We start from the raw sequence: 14,940 nt of genomic DNA on the forward strand, positions 1-14,940 counted from the left end.
CAGTTTTATAAAAAAAAAAACAGTTTGTTACAGTTTTATCAAAATAATTGCATAATAAACCATGCGGGTTTCAAAAGTCCTACTGAACATTTGGGTGCTGGGCCTTGACTAAATGCCAAAGCTAAGATAAAGTATTTGTAATGTCTAACCTTATAATGCAACCTTATTTTGAGATGATTTAAATAATATTCCATGGACAGTGTCACCTTCTCTTGAAATGATAAATACCTTGCTCTGAATACCAAACGTGGAAATCTTTGATACTGTTGATACCCATAGGAAGAAAATCTCACTTGCTCATAATACTTCTTGCATAAATTAACACGTATGTGCCATATATGTTTAGTCAGCTTTCTCTGTTATTAAACAGACAAAAAAAACAGAGAAATTAATGACTTAGATCATGATTTTTAAACAGACAGTGGTTTGCTATGGAGAAAAGAAAACAGTGATCATAAATATTTCACATTTACTGACGTTGGAGTTACCCAAGGGCTCTGTTTTAGGACCTCTGCTGTTTTAATTCCATGTATTACATTTAAGTAATTTTATCAGCAAATGTGTTAAGTTTTTAATAGCAATACAAGTGATACACAACTGTTCCTTCAGTTCAATCGGAAGATAACAATTCCATAATAGTTACTTTTCAATAGATGTCCCAAAATGTAATAATACTGAATGAATTGTAGTGGGTAAATATATTCAGAGAAAAGAAAATTGTGTGTAAATATAAATGTATTATATGTTTAGATTCTGCTTTTTGCATTGTAACTTAAGAAACCGTGTGAAAATACTCATGAAAAACAATGTTTTTGGTTCTTTAGAAGTGGACCCACTTATAATGCAATGTGTAACTGCTTTTGATTTTTTTTTCCACATAAAGCTCTCAAAGCTACTGTTATATAAAATAAATTCTAATAAAGGTCAACAACAACTTTATGTTAATCACTTATTAAAAATATTATATATTACAATGCATCATTCCTGTTTTTCAGGTAAAGCTCCTCAGCCTCGTGTTGACTATCAAATGCCAAAGCCTGATGGTTGTAGCACCTCACTGCTTGGCTTCCAGGTACCGAACAGCGTATGTGTCTCTTTATTTCTACTAACATTAAGCAGTGGCCAGGCTGTCACCTGTTCTGTCCCCATGCATGACCTGTGGGAATCATGCTAATGAAGTGTGCACTGGTCAATGAATCGAAATTATAAATAAAAGATCCATCCAAATCAATCTGTTAATATTTACATGTTAGACAGAAGAAAAATTAGATAATTATATACCTTTTGTATCTGATACTTGATAACACAAAGACAGCCCTGCTTGTTTAAATGAGAAAAGCACTGACCAATGACTTTGGGGTTCAAAGTACAGTGACATACATGTTCCATATACAGTAAAGCTGGCCTTCAGAGAAGCTGGTGGATATCTCACTTCCAGGTTAGTGGCATCAAATATCAAAAAAAAAAAAAATCTGTGGCACTTAGAAGTACGTAAACTCTTTTCATTTCTTACACCTTATCTGGACACACTTTCGTTTGGGGACCAATTCCTCAATAAAGTCCTAATTTGCTGATAGTTAGTAAGGTAGTTGTTAAGTTTAGGCATGGGGTATGGTTAAGGCATTTCAAATATAGTCATTCAGAATAAGCCATTAATATGTGCTTTATAAGTACTAATAAACAGCCAATATGCTAGTAATATGCATTCTAATAAGCAACTAGTTAATAGTGAGAATTGGTCCCTAAAATAACCATTGTCTCAACTAATGTTATGGTATAATACATTTCAAGTAAACCCCTAACTGTGACAAACTGAGTTTGGTTGCTTTACATCAGACTCAGTCAGACTGTCTCTGCCTTTCTAAGTGGGTGGTTCTTGGCCATAGTAAGTTGCAATGTGGACCAGACCTCATAGCATTAAGTTAAAGGTCTGGCTCTGCATGACTAGTATTGCACAGTCCAGCACAATTTCAAATACGGTGCTCCTAAATTGAGAAGACTCTGAAGATGGTTCCGGACAGTTGAGTTTGGCATCCAGCCAAAGCGCTGATGGGACTGCTGTCAGGAAAGAGGAAAGCAAATGTGCCAATTACTTTCCACACAAAGACTCATGGACAGCCCTCTGTGTAATTTTCTGGATCTTGAATAAATTCTAACTTTGAAGTTCAAGGTGTTCAATCAGAAAGCACTTACACAGGCGATATATCTGAATCCTTTTCTATGGGCGACAAATGTAATTGTCTTCTTGTTTCAACTTTATGAAATACGACGCAACTCTAACCATGCTCCATCACTGCGTCCCTTAAATAACCATGGCTATAAACAAAGCAGGAGTCTTCCACTTTTTCACACCAAAGATGGACACCTTTGCTAGATATTGATTTTTATTGAGATATTGAAATTTAGTGATGCATTTAAATCCTGGCATATATTATAGTTTGGGTAGTACCATAATATGATTACATTCTTTGCTTACATTGCAAAGCAATTCAATTATATAATTATACATAATTATTATATAAAATCATTATATAATCATTATCGATATACAGATTCACATACTCTTCATTTCCTTAATTCATTTTAATGTGAGTGAGGCATTAAAAGGTTGCAGTCACATAGGTTGTTCCATTTTTTGTGACTAACAAGTTATTTGTGTGGTTCTTTGTGTGTCTGAACTGCATTTGGTTGTTTGTGTTTTAAAGGAACACTCCACTTTTTTTGAAAATAGGCTCATTTTCCAACTCCCCTAGAGTTAAACAGTTGAGTTTTACCGTTTTTGAATCCATTCAGCAGGCGCAATGATATTATGCAGCGCCTGAAAATAGGCTAACTTCCGTCAACATAGCTAACGTGACCACTGCTTGCACAGGGAGCGTGCTGGGGACTATTTTCAGGCGTTGCGTAAAATCAGTATGCCTGCTGCACCCATGGTACGGCGGCAAAGTTTCTTGATCATTACGCCGGAATGAGAGTATAGTTCTTAGCCATATCGGCCTAGAAAATCGCAACTTTTCATTTTCCGTCGGTCTTAGTACACGATGTAACTACAGAAGAGTCAAGTTTTAAATAGGAAAAATATCAAAACTCTTTGGTCATTTTTGAGCGAGATGCTAACGGTCTAATCGGATTCAATGATCTATGCTAAGCTACAGCTAAAAGTGCTACCGCCAGACCCGGAAATCGGCTGAATGGATTCGAAAACGGTAAAACTCAACTGTTTAACTCTAGGGGAGTTGGAAAATGAGCCTATTTTTTTAAAAAAAGTGGAGTCTTCCTTTAACAATGAAGTGTGAATTTTTTTAAAGCTCATGTTGTGTAATTTGCTGTTTACATTCAGTTTGATATGGGTGTCCCAGCCATGACCAAATGTTGTAATCAGCTGGACGTTTGCTATGACACCTGTGGCTCTAACAAGTACCGCTGTGACACCAAATTCCGCTGGTGCCTCCATAGCATCTGTGGTGACCTGAAGAAGAGTCTGGGTCTCTTGTCAAAAGTCGAAGGTGTGAAATACACACACACAAACACACACACACACATTATATATTTCATTATTATTTTTTTAGTTATGCTGCTTTGCTGACTACATATTGGAACAGATCCATTATCTATTATGGCTAACCAAGCTGAAAAACATTTTTGATTGTTTACATGAATTGTCATTTGCAATAGCATTTTTGTACACCAGACAAATTCCCATCATGTCCTTTCTCTCCCACAGCCTGTGAGACCTTTGCGGACACCATGTATAACACAGTGTGGACTTTGGGCTGCAGGCCCTTCATGAACGGCCAGAGGGCAGCCTGCTATTGTGAAGGAGAAGAGAAGGATGAGCTGTGAAGACCTACAAACCACACCACCTTCAACACATATAACATTATTACAAGTTTAAACTACTCCACACTAGGAGTCAGTATTAGGATGAATCTCTTAAAGACACACCCTGGTCACATTTCACCACAAAAATGAAAAGAAACAATTAAGCAGATTTACTGCAGTGCACAACAGTGGTGGTTGTTATTGGATTCTCATTAGTTTGATATAGTTATTTTATTTATCATTATTATTATTATTTTTAATAATTGTAATTATTATCGGCATACATTAAATGTGGTATATGACATACTACTGCGATGTATAAATGCTATTAATTTACATTTAGCAATTTAAATAAAATATTTATTTTATTTGCATTGCTGCAAAATAGATTTTTTTGCATAATCGCAATGACAGTTTCATAGAAATTAGCCTAATCTTCCTAAAAATGTCACAAAGCAAGCAAGCAAACAAACAAAGAATTGTATTGGTCCTAAAATATAGACACATATTTTATATTTTCTTCCATATTTTGTATTTTGGGGGAAACAAAATATTGCCTTTACATGTTCTTGACAAGTTCACCCACTTACCCTTGAGCTGGTGTCTGTGGATTAGTTCTGGTTCAGCAAAAACTAAAAAAAAATAATTATGCTGTCTGTGTGAAAATGTGAAAATTGTGTGTGATTGTGTGTAGGTTTGTTATATCCTCCTGACTCACAGAAAAAAAAACAAGTTTTGTGGATTTAGTCTTTTTTCACGTCATTACATTGTTTAGGGCATAAGAAAAAAATGGAAAAATAACTTTTTTGAAAAATGATATGTTATGTTAAGTCCTCTGTAAAGGAGACCAGGACATTAAAAAAAATCCTGTTTTCAAAAAAAATTAAAGACAAGAATAGACATGAAAAGGCAAAAACAGTGGGATTTTTTTTTAATCACTAATCAATTTTTATTTTTTCTCATATCAAACTTTATATAAAGATGATTTTCAATTATGTTATGAAATATATAACAGAATGATTTGATATACCATTTTGCTTTATGCAATATGTGTGTAAAATGGCCATAAACGGGTTTTCCCATTAAATACAATGTATCAATAGCCCACTTACCCTTGAGCTGGTGTCTGTGGATTAGTTCTGGTTCAGCAAAAACTAAAAAAAAATAATTATGCTGTCTGTGTGAAAATGTGAAAATTGTGTGTGATTGTGTGTAGGTTTGTTATATCCTCCTGACTCACAGAAAAAAAACAAGTTTTGTGGATTTAGTCTTTTTTCACGTCATTACATTGTTTAGGGCATAAGAAAAAAATGGAAAAATAACTTTTTTGAAAAATGATATGTTATGTTAAGTCCTCTGTAAAGGAGACCAGGACATTAAAAAAAATCCTGTTTTCAAAAAAAATTAAAGACAAGAATAGACATGAAAAGGCAAAAACAGTGGGATTTTTTTTTAATCACTAATCAATTTTTATTTTTTCTCATATCAAACTTTATATAAAGATGATTTTCAATTATGTTATGAAATATATAACAGAATGATTTGATATACCATTTTGCTTTATGCAATATGTGTGTAAAATGGCCATAAACGGGTTTTCCCATTAAATACAATGTATCTATAAACTGTATCTAATTTGCATATTAATGTGTTTTTGGGGCAACATGTAATGAAAAAAGAAGTGTAATAATGGGAGAAATAATTGGCAAGATTTTCATAATATCTAATATTGGAATGTTCATATATAATTTCTTTCCCTATTCACTTGTTGTGTCTTCCAAAATGTGTAATAAACATGCTTTAAGTCCTGGTGTCCTCTACAGTGGACATATATGAAATCAATATCCTGTTTCATAACAGAGTCATATTTTGATTTGAAACGCCATAACATTTTCCTGAGATGTTGATTTATGACAAACAATTAGAAAATTAGTCAGATTTAAATGATCATTACAAAATATAATCATATTTCCATAAGGGTTTTAAATTTGATCACTAAATTAATGTCAGCCATTTTTAAAGACCAAGGAGAGGGAGTGGTCATGGTGAAACTTCCAAACATTTGGTATCTCTGAAAAGCCCTGAATGTGCTCTGTACAGGACATCCTGACTTAAAACTGTGACATGTAACGTCTCAGAGAGAAATTCACTAAAATAGAATGTCCTCTACAACACTCCATAGCTGGTAGTCAGGAGGATTTGGAAAGACAATATCCATAAGATATATTGGTTGTCTCAATTTCATGTCCAATTTAAAAAATAATATTAATTTGCTTACATTCAAAAAAAGGCCAATAAACACAAACAAACACATAAACAAATTATTGGCTGTAAAATCATTTTATTTTCCCCAGTAAAACAGTGCTGAACTTATTTGCAAATTAGCCATTCAAAACTGTAAAATGCTTCTTATTCTAAGCTGAAATGCCTTGGTTTATACTGCATGCACAATACATCACCTAGATGCATGCACATGGAAAGACATGGAATCTTCTAGTAAGGCAGATGAGCTTTATATAGTAAATATAATTGTCAGAAGTAGTGGAAGTAAGCAACTGATGCAACTCATAAATGTAAGATTGCTGCAGATACTGTATGCAGTATGGATGTGTTTAAATACAGTAAAGTAGCCTATAGATGGGTAAGAGATTTCATAGACGTGTGGTCTCATGGATCTGGCAGTATACGAATGGGTCCACTGGACAGTACGTGTCGCTCTTGGTGTTGATCAGTCCAGAGATCTCTCCTCAAACGCTTTCGGCAGCCCTGTGTACAGCGAGATTCCCCTTGTTCCTGTCCACACACCAGCACACGGCAATGCAGGAACACCTCCTAATACACACACAGTACACACAAACGTTTCAGCAAAGTAATAGCTAGCCAATTAGCACACAAAAGCACATGCATAGGACAGACCAGGCAGCTGAATTTGCCAGCATGCACCTGTTCCCTACTCACTCTGTTGTCCTTGCCAATGAACTTGAAGACAGGGACCTGGTAGTGTTTGGAGAGCTGGTCTTTAGCCGAAAGCTGACGCACCGTATCGTCTGAAATGCAGCTAAGAAATATAAGGCCATTAAAGTGCAACATTCTCTAAATACAGACTCTGCCTTTGTTTAAAGGTGCCAGAAGCAATCGCTCCTCAAAATACTGTGGATAAATTGTACCCAAAACCTCACAGATATATGACACTGAAAACGGTGTCCTGAGGAATCACACCTGCCTCTGTGACAGCCCTAGGGGCTAAACACAGGTACAAAATTGTCAGGGGAGCCACCCAATCAGAACACACTATTTGCTTCTTTCATCTGTCAGGTTTGCTAAAGTATTCAAGTTTTGGAGAGAGATATTGTGGTAGAAGGGATAGGGTGATCTAATTCTGTGGCTAGTTGAAGTAAGCAAAATGGCTAAAATCACTTATAGCACCAGTCATGGAGCATGCAGAATGGAATTGAGTGTACAGAATTATTTTAAATACCTACCCATCTTTGATAAGGTAATATTTTAAGGCCTGGTCAGCTTCGGGGCCAGGTGTTGCAAAACAGCTTTCTACAAAGGCAGCAAGGCCATCCACCCGCTCTCGTGGCTCAACACCAAAGTACAACGAATCATGCAAACGCAGTTGAGGAGGTTGGTTGTACGACTCGGAAAATTCTGCGTTTTTGAAGAGCTCCAAACTGAAGGGGAATATTCCTTCGCTGTGGCCCGCTAACTCGAGTGCTGTGTTGCGCAGACTGGGCAGGTAGCCATCCGACACCTCGTACTGCCGTGGAAACTCACACGTAATTGGCAGCAGTAGTTTACTGGTGCGCACAATCAAGTCCCCATTGCTGCTGGGACTAGACCTTGGCAACCCTGTTACCAAGTTGGTGCCAACAATTTTGTCATCAATGACCTGGATAAAAGAGAAAGGAAGATGATTTTCCACTACAGTCCCAGAGAACTATCAAATATTTTATGTCAACATGCAATGGTATTCACCACCTATTTTACTTCAGTAATGTAAGTGTGAGGATAAATATGTAAGCTAGGACTTGATTTTATCCATTAGGGTTGGATTCTGAAAAGTAGGTGTTACGGATCCAGATCTGGACTAGTTCACCCTCTGGAACATCACAGTATATCCCAGTGGTAACGGTTCTTTCTGGCTCTATTATTGTTGGCTATTATTGCCATAAGCTGCAGCACATTAAAAACCGGCAAGTTTTCTGGGACTTGGTATGCATGAAATCCAATGACTGATCAAAATTTGAAAAATCCATCATTTTTACCTGGACCACAGTACCACATGTCTTCAGACTAAAGTGGAGGTTAATGTGGGTGCCATTGGAAATGCCCTGGCAGGAAGTGTTAGACAGGAAGAGTTCAAGCCCTCCCACCAAGTCTTTGGGAACCGAGACCTGTATGAACCTAGGATCACACTGCACAGGGACTGCACACAAAACACACAATCAAACAACAAAACATCAAAGTGAAATCTACAAACCCTGACAGATAAGGGGCAAAAGGCAGGAAAGATAAGTTCAGCTCACCCTGACAGGTCAGTTTGTCATCTCCCAACGTCAGACCCCGGGGACAATGACAGTAATATGAGTCGTCCTCTGAGGAGCATCCATGGCTACAGCCTCCATTCACATTGTCACAGCCAGCAGTCTCTACAAAGAACCACAGAAACCACAATGCATGAGTTAAATGAAAGTCTGCCCATATTCAGGATGCTCTGTTTTACCATGTTCTTACCTTTACAGCTCTTCCCGTCCAAGTCCAGTACTTTACCTGGTCCACACTCACATCGACGAGAGCCCTTGGTGTTGATGCATATTTCTGCACATCCTCCATTGCCTTTCTCACATTCATTCACATCTTACACATAACACACCAGAACGAGTTAAAAACAGAAGCAATGTCAAGTAGAAACTTCGAAGGCAGCATCCTAACTGAAATAGATCGAGTTGGAACACACAGGCAGCAACTTTGCACGTCATTGAATGCTTCACCTGAGAAGACTAGACTCAAGTGCATTAGGATTGTTTTCTATATATGCAACATTGCTTTAGAATTTGTCTGTGTGTCTTTAACAGAACAGTCTTTGTTTCAGGAGCAACACAAAATGCTGCCTTAAAATGTTCCCTCTGTAGGTGGATGACTGTTTTGCAACAATTTATGTTGTGCTGGAAGTGGAATTGACAGTGATTAGTTAAGATGCTCCTGACAAGTAAAAAAGTTATGAAATGCTTACAGGAAAAACTGAAAGCCCGAGAGAAAGGATCAATGTGCACGATAGATGGCTTGATGTCCTTAAGTATATCCAATCCAGTAAATGAACACATTCAGTTACATGTAATTGTTTTCACTTATTTTGTTTACTTCTTATTTTCCTGTTGTGTCTTTCCCCCTTCACTACAGCATTTGGAGTTGACACCTTTCTCTCACCAGCTTGTGAAGAAGGACTGCTTCATGCACCATGTTCCTTCTGCAAATTAAGGAAGGATTTGAGGGGTCTAACCCTTCCAATTAGGGCTTGAACCCCCTAAGCCCCCCAAGTCAAACTAAAAGTTGGAACATCTTTTTATTTTATTTTAACAGTGTTTCAAGTGTGTCAGAGTGTGTAGACTACTTGGGCCTATACCACGGGTGTCCAGTCCTGCTCCTAGAGGATCAACGTCCTGCAGAGTGTAGCTCCAACAAAGCCTGGATCAGTTTTACCAAGTCTGCAGTATTACCACGGAATTGGGCTACGTTTACACATTTGACACAGGTTATTTTTTATTTTGCAGGTTAAAGTGATCTCAAGGAATGCAATTTTGATGGAGGGGACCTCCAACAGAGGGAAAAACCACAGAAAAAATGCTATTGGGCTAGTTTTAAATTGTGATTAGGCTGGTTTTGTTCCGCAGACCTGGCAACCTTGGCAACCCTGTGCTGGAGTATTCTAGTAATCCTGAAGACCTTGATTTGTTTAATTATAGTTGGAGCTAAATCTGCAGGACCTCCAGGAGTAGGATTGGACCCCCACACCCTATACAGTCTTGCCCTAAACTTCTATTTATCCTTGGCTTCTGGCTGTTCTTGTAACCACATATCCTTAAGAGATAGAGACTTGTGAACATAAGTTACGCTCATTCTGAGAGGTAACCATAGCAACAGCACCAGACAGGAGCAATTTGTCTTCAAGACAAACTTCAGCAGACTGTGTCCTGACCATTACCTACAGAAATTCCTTTAAAAATATATACCCCTTGAAAGTTGCTGCATAATTAGCACGTTTCACTATTAAAAGCATTGATTTTGATGGCTGCCTTTGTACAGTACATTAGTGTTTCTCAATTTCGCCTTTTAACAGTCTTATGGTCTCTTTCTCATCACTGCAAAAGTCCACTCTCATTCTCATCATAATATAACTCTTCTGCTCTATAAGCATTTATCTTGGACAGGCTTGTTACTTACCCAGACATGTCTGTGCATCAGGGCCTAGAATCGTTCCCTCAGAACAGCGGCATTCTGGCTCGACAGGACAGTCAGCTCCGTTACACTCCCCCTCATCACATATGTCATAGAAATCTATGGCAACACACATAACAAAACAGTCTGATAGAGGTCAGTTTTATCCAACATGTCAGAAAGACCCAGTGAGGCAGGAGGAAGACTTACGGCCACAGTAGACGTGGAAGCAGACGGACGGTCGGGGCAGGCGGTAGACATAGTAACCCTTAGCACAGGCCTTTACGTCCACACTAGCTGTCCAGTGACAGCAGTTATTATTGAAGCTAGCACACGCAGGGAGGGTGAAAATGCCATCACTAGGTTGAGGGTGACTGCCATTCAGCCAGATGGGGGCATGGGTACCACAGTGGTTCTCCTCGATACAGAAGGTTGGCATAGCATCCCCAGCCATCCCCGTAAAGCGATACCATTCTCCCGCCACATGCCGGTCACACAGGGGGACTCCCGCAGAATTGTTGACGTGGTAGTCAGTGTTCCGCCATGGTTCATTCAGACTGATATAAGCTGAGCAGGGATCTAGAGCTAAGCAATGCAAGAGAAAAATTGTTCAGAACTGGTCAGCACATATTATGTGTTACAGCACTGTATTGATACAGATTTCCTGCTTTGATTCTGATTTTCAAGCTCTCTATTCAATTTATTTGAGTATGTTTTGCTTATAATATTCATTGTTCTTACATATAAAATCATTTTTCTCCATTAATGCAGCGAATTTCACAAGGCAGTGGTTTCTGCGACCCCTGTACAGTATATTTAATTGGACCTCCTGGGTCAAAATCATGTCTGGGGTGGGGGTAGAATTTGCAGGGCCTCGGGGGGATCTTCAGGGCCCCCCAACAACTCTGGGCCCCCTGTACTAGACTCACTGTTCCTGCCAACCATTTGTTTTGAGAATCAGGATACTGTTCACGCATTATGTTTTTTTATTTACCTTTATTTGTATAACCTTTGTTTTATATGTATTTATATTTACTAAAACAAAACTGGTCCAGCTCATAAGAGTCAGTCGTTCATGAATTGAACAGTCTACACTAGCTTGCTTTTTGTATGTTTATTGTACTTAAAGCCTGTAAAGACAACTTAATAGAAAGAAGTTTATTGTCATTATTTTTACTGCATACATTGTTTACTGCATCACGTTCATTGCAGTTATGGCACTGAAAATAGGCATGAAGTATTTGATTTGGAAATTTTAAGAACTGATATCAAGATCACTTAAAGAAAGATTGTGATTAATTGAAATATGAATTTTTTAATGTGTGGTGACACCAGTGGCAAGAAATCACACACTTAACCTATAACTAACTTAACCTGCAAGCTTCATTTGAAAGATGAACTGGTCAAAAAGCTTTACCAGTTTTTAAGCTTTGTTGGTGAATGAGATGGTCCACCCACTAGAAAACTACTAAACCAACACTTAACAGCATTAACTAGTCAGGAAATATATGCTGGTCTATGCTGGTCATTTCAAAAGTGGTAGAGGAAAGCATAATAAGCTCAGTGTCATCTCTTTCAGAATGTGTTTTTAACCAGAGCAGGTTTACTAAAGCTACTGTATACAGATAAAATCCTGCACCCTACAGCATGGGCATGCAACTGCTTGTTAAATAAGATCTGTCAGTTCAAAACCCTTTTCTTTCAGGTGGTTGGCAGCTTTCAAAGGAAGGCTAATCAATGCTCTACACTGCACCCTTCCTTACACTCTCAAATGAATTAGGTCCTCGTGTGAAGTTAGGCTGCTCTGCTGGACCATGTGGAAATGAAAAATGATGCAGCATAAGACGTGAAAGACAATTCGTTAGGAAGCGGCAGCAGCTTGATGAGGCATAGAGGGAGAATCCTTTCCACAGTAAATTATCACCTCGGATAAAACAAAAATCAAAGCCACTGTAAGACTTGAAGAACCTCAGACACTTTGATCTTCTCACAAGATGGACAAGAATCACATAGTGTATTAACATACAGGCATCTGTTTCGATATCCCCCTGAGAGAAGATGCAAGAAAAGTCCCTTCTCAACTATCCTTTTCATCCACTTCCTCCACCTCACTCCGCTCACTCAGAATGGTCAACAGCATAATATAATGTTCTACATGAATGCAAGTGATATTCACAGTCATGTTTGGTATCATTTGAATTGTCTCAAGTCGAATTTTTCTCCATTAATGCAGCGAATTTCACAAGGCAGTGGTTTCTGCGACCCCTGTACAGTATATTTAATTGGACCTCCTTGGTCAAAATCATGTCTGGGGTGGGGGTATAATTTGCAGGGCCTCGGGGGGATCTTCAGGGCCCCCCAACAACTCTGGGCCCCCTGTACTAGACTCACTGTTCCTGCCAACCATTTGGTTTGAGAATCAGGATACTGTTCACGCATTATGTTTTTTTATTTACCTTTATTTGTATAACCTTTGTTTTATATGTATTTATATTTACTAAAACAAAACTGGTCCAGCTCATAAGAGTCAGTCGTTCATGAATTGAACAGTCTACACTAGCTTGCTTTTTGTAGTAGACTAAAAGGTAATACAGATCCTAAGAGTTTAGAGATATTTTGCTCACTGTTGAGGGTGTGTCATTTCCCAGTGTCTTTCATGCAAATTACCATCTGTTCCCAAAAGGTGTAAACTCTCCACGTCTAGGACTTGATCAATGCAAATTCCAATTTCCAGTTCCTGACTCCATTTGGGGGATGTTTGTCTTGGTCTGAGTACTTAAGGAAATGTTGCAAGAAGATCAGGGCGCTTCTGTAGCCAGATGAGCCCATAGTGTGGTGTGTCTATACATGACATACTATGTATTTTCCGAAGTCAAGTATGCATCTTTTACTCTTAAATCTATCTTTGAGAATTTGATGTCTTGTATTGATTTGATATCTCTGATTGACTATGTAATTGGCATAATACATATTTACCTGACTGACAAAAAATTGTTACATTTGATTTTATTCTGACTTCTGACTCTGAAATTATTGACTCTAGTAGATTATGTTGTATCCTTTTTACTGCATTGTCTGCATCAGGTTAGTAACAGACTAAAATCCAGTTGAGATGGAGCATAGGGCATGCCAACTGTATCTTTAGAGATCCAGCTAACACGGGGTATTAGTTCAAGTGAACTTAGATTGAATTTCCATTTAGGTCAACTGCTGTTCGACAGAGCCTAACCTCTGTTTACTGTAATGTTACTCTAGCTAAGTGAGCATGGGAAACCATGGCATGACCAAACCCAAGCTACTATCAGAGAAAAATAATGTTGGTTGGCTTATATCGTAGTAGTGGCCGTGACCTCTGACTAGAGATAATGTTGCTTTATTCAAGTGTGTACAGATCTATGGGGACTAAACAAAAAGTACTTTTAGAATGAGCAAGCACAGGAGCGGCTATCTAAAATGTTTTCAATTACCTCTGTCTAATAACCAAGACTGCCGAGTATGTGACCATGAGGTACGCTAACAGCCGATGCGATATCTCTGAGCGACATCAGAATCCGAATTAACGAGTACAATAAGATTAAAGGGTTAAATAGAATAATCATAAGTCTAGATGAATTATCCTATGAATGATCAATAATAATTGGCATTCTAACCTAAATTCGAGGTCATAATAAAATGGAGTCAGATTAGATTTTAATTTAAATTAAATTACTTTGCGCACTGAAAAAACAGAACACGCGGGAAACCTTCAGCCACCGTTGGATACTTTTGTTGGGTCGTAGATCTTACACCGCAAACAACAAACTGTCCCCTGGCTTGTGGTAAATTTGCCCTGTCGTGCAGGTATAGAATCAATTCTCGCTGGTCATACCTAATTCCAAATCGTCACAGTAGAGGTCAGGGCTTTTTGTGCAAAAACACAAACCTTCAAGTAGATGGACATTTGCCTCCTACTTGCCTTCTCAAAATCCTCACACAATGCATTTAAATGTGACTTTTACATTTTCTGAAGGAAATGTGAGCGGTGCTTGTCTATGTAAAACCACCTTTATGCTAGGGTGTTGCTTTTTGTTTACTAAGAGTCTTTTGTTGGTGGTGTTTTAGCTTTTTGCTATGCTGTTGCCAGGGTGTCCTGAATGGTTGCTAGGTGATTGATTACTGAACCAAGTGAAAACAGCCCACCCAGTTTCTGGTTTCCAGATAAGGCTCATCTGATCACATAAAAAAGTATTAACACATCCATATTATTTGCCATATTATTAATGTGTAATCATTTAAATTGTAGTTGTTGTTTTTTTAATCACAAGTCCTTTGTAACAGTGCCTTTGAAAACAAAACTTTCACACCCACATAAATGTTTTAATATTATAATTAATATTACAGTGTGGTATTATCAGCACAGGAAGAATGTAGATAGGTCTGTCTCCTAGGGATGTTCAGTTGATACAAGAACAACTGGAGGTCAAGGATAAACGGATGTTCAGGTCATGACAGTTTACCGTAAACACAGCATTCTTGGACACTGTTACAATAAATTCTCAATGTCATCTTTCACATCAGCTGCATATCCACATACAACCCCACCTACCCACACACATAATTTATTTTTATTTCAATCCAAATACTGTTTATTTCTTGGGCATATTTTGGTATATATATATATATATATATATATATATA

The 14,940-nt window shown here is 37.9% G+C and overlaps 2 protein-coding genes across 3 annotated transcripts in view; one reads left to right on the forward strand and one right to left on the reverse strand.

Moving 5' to 3' along the window:
• Positions 1 to 4,542, forward strand: part of pla2g12b (phospholipase A2, group XIIB) — a 5,437-nt gene extending 895 nt beyond the window's left edge. Inside the window, exons 2-4 of one of the 2 annotated variants that reach the window (XM_016249618.1) lie at positions 996 to 1,084; positions 3,341 to 3,506; positions 3,725 to 4,542. In XM_016249618.1, coding sequence (XP_016105104.1) covers positions 996 to 1,084; positions 3,341 to 3,506; positions 3,725 to 3,843 — 374 coding nt within the window. In that variant the 3' untranslated portion in view covers positions 3,844 to 4,542. The remainder of the gene's footprint in view (positions 1 to 995; positions 1,085 to 3,340; positions 3,507 to 3,724) is intronic. The other variant, XM_016249619.1, reaches the window with a different exon arrangement.
• Positions 4,543 to 6,319: 1,777 nt separating this feature from the next.
• Positions 6,320 to 14,940, reverse strand: part of oit3 (oncoprotein induced transcript 3) — a 10,156-nt gene continuing 1,535 nt past the window's right edge. The window contains exons 2-9 of the mRNA XM_016249620.1: positions 10,474 to 10,848; positions 10,270 to 10,383; positions 8,563 to 8,685; positions 8,355 to 8,477; positions 8,094 to 8,254; positions 7,305 to 7,717; positions 6,781 to 6,880; positions 6,320 to 6,654 (exon numbers count right to left, since the gene is read on the reverse strand). Coding sequence (XP_016105106.1) covers positions 6,490 to 6,654; positions 6,781 to 6,880; positions 7,305 to 7,717; positions 8,094 to 8,254; positions 8,355 to 8,477; positions 8,563 to 8,685; positions 10,270 to 10,383; positions 10,474 to 10,848 — 1,574 coding nt within the window. The 3' untranslated portion in view covers positions 6,320 to 6,489. The remainder of the gene's footprint in view (positions 6,655 to 6,780; positions 6,881 to 7,304; positions 7,718 to 8,093; positions 8,255 to 8,354; positions 8,478 to 8,562; positions 8,686 to 10,269; positions 10,384 to 10,473; positions 10,849 to 14,940) is intronic.

Source organism: Sinocyclocheilus grahami, unplaced genomic scaffold, assembly GCF_001515645.1.
Source record: "Sinocyclocheilus grahami isolate Dianchi unplaced genomic scaffold, SAMN03320097.WGS_v1.1 scaffold944.1, whole genome shotgun sequence".
In the NCBI taxonomy this organism is placed as follows: domain Eukaryota; kingdom Metazoa; phylum Chordata; class Actinopteri; order Cypriniformes; family Cyprinidae; genus Sinocyclocheilus; species Sinocyclocheilus grahami.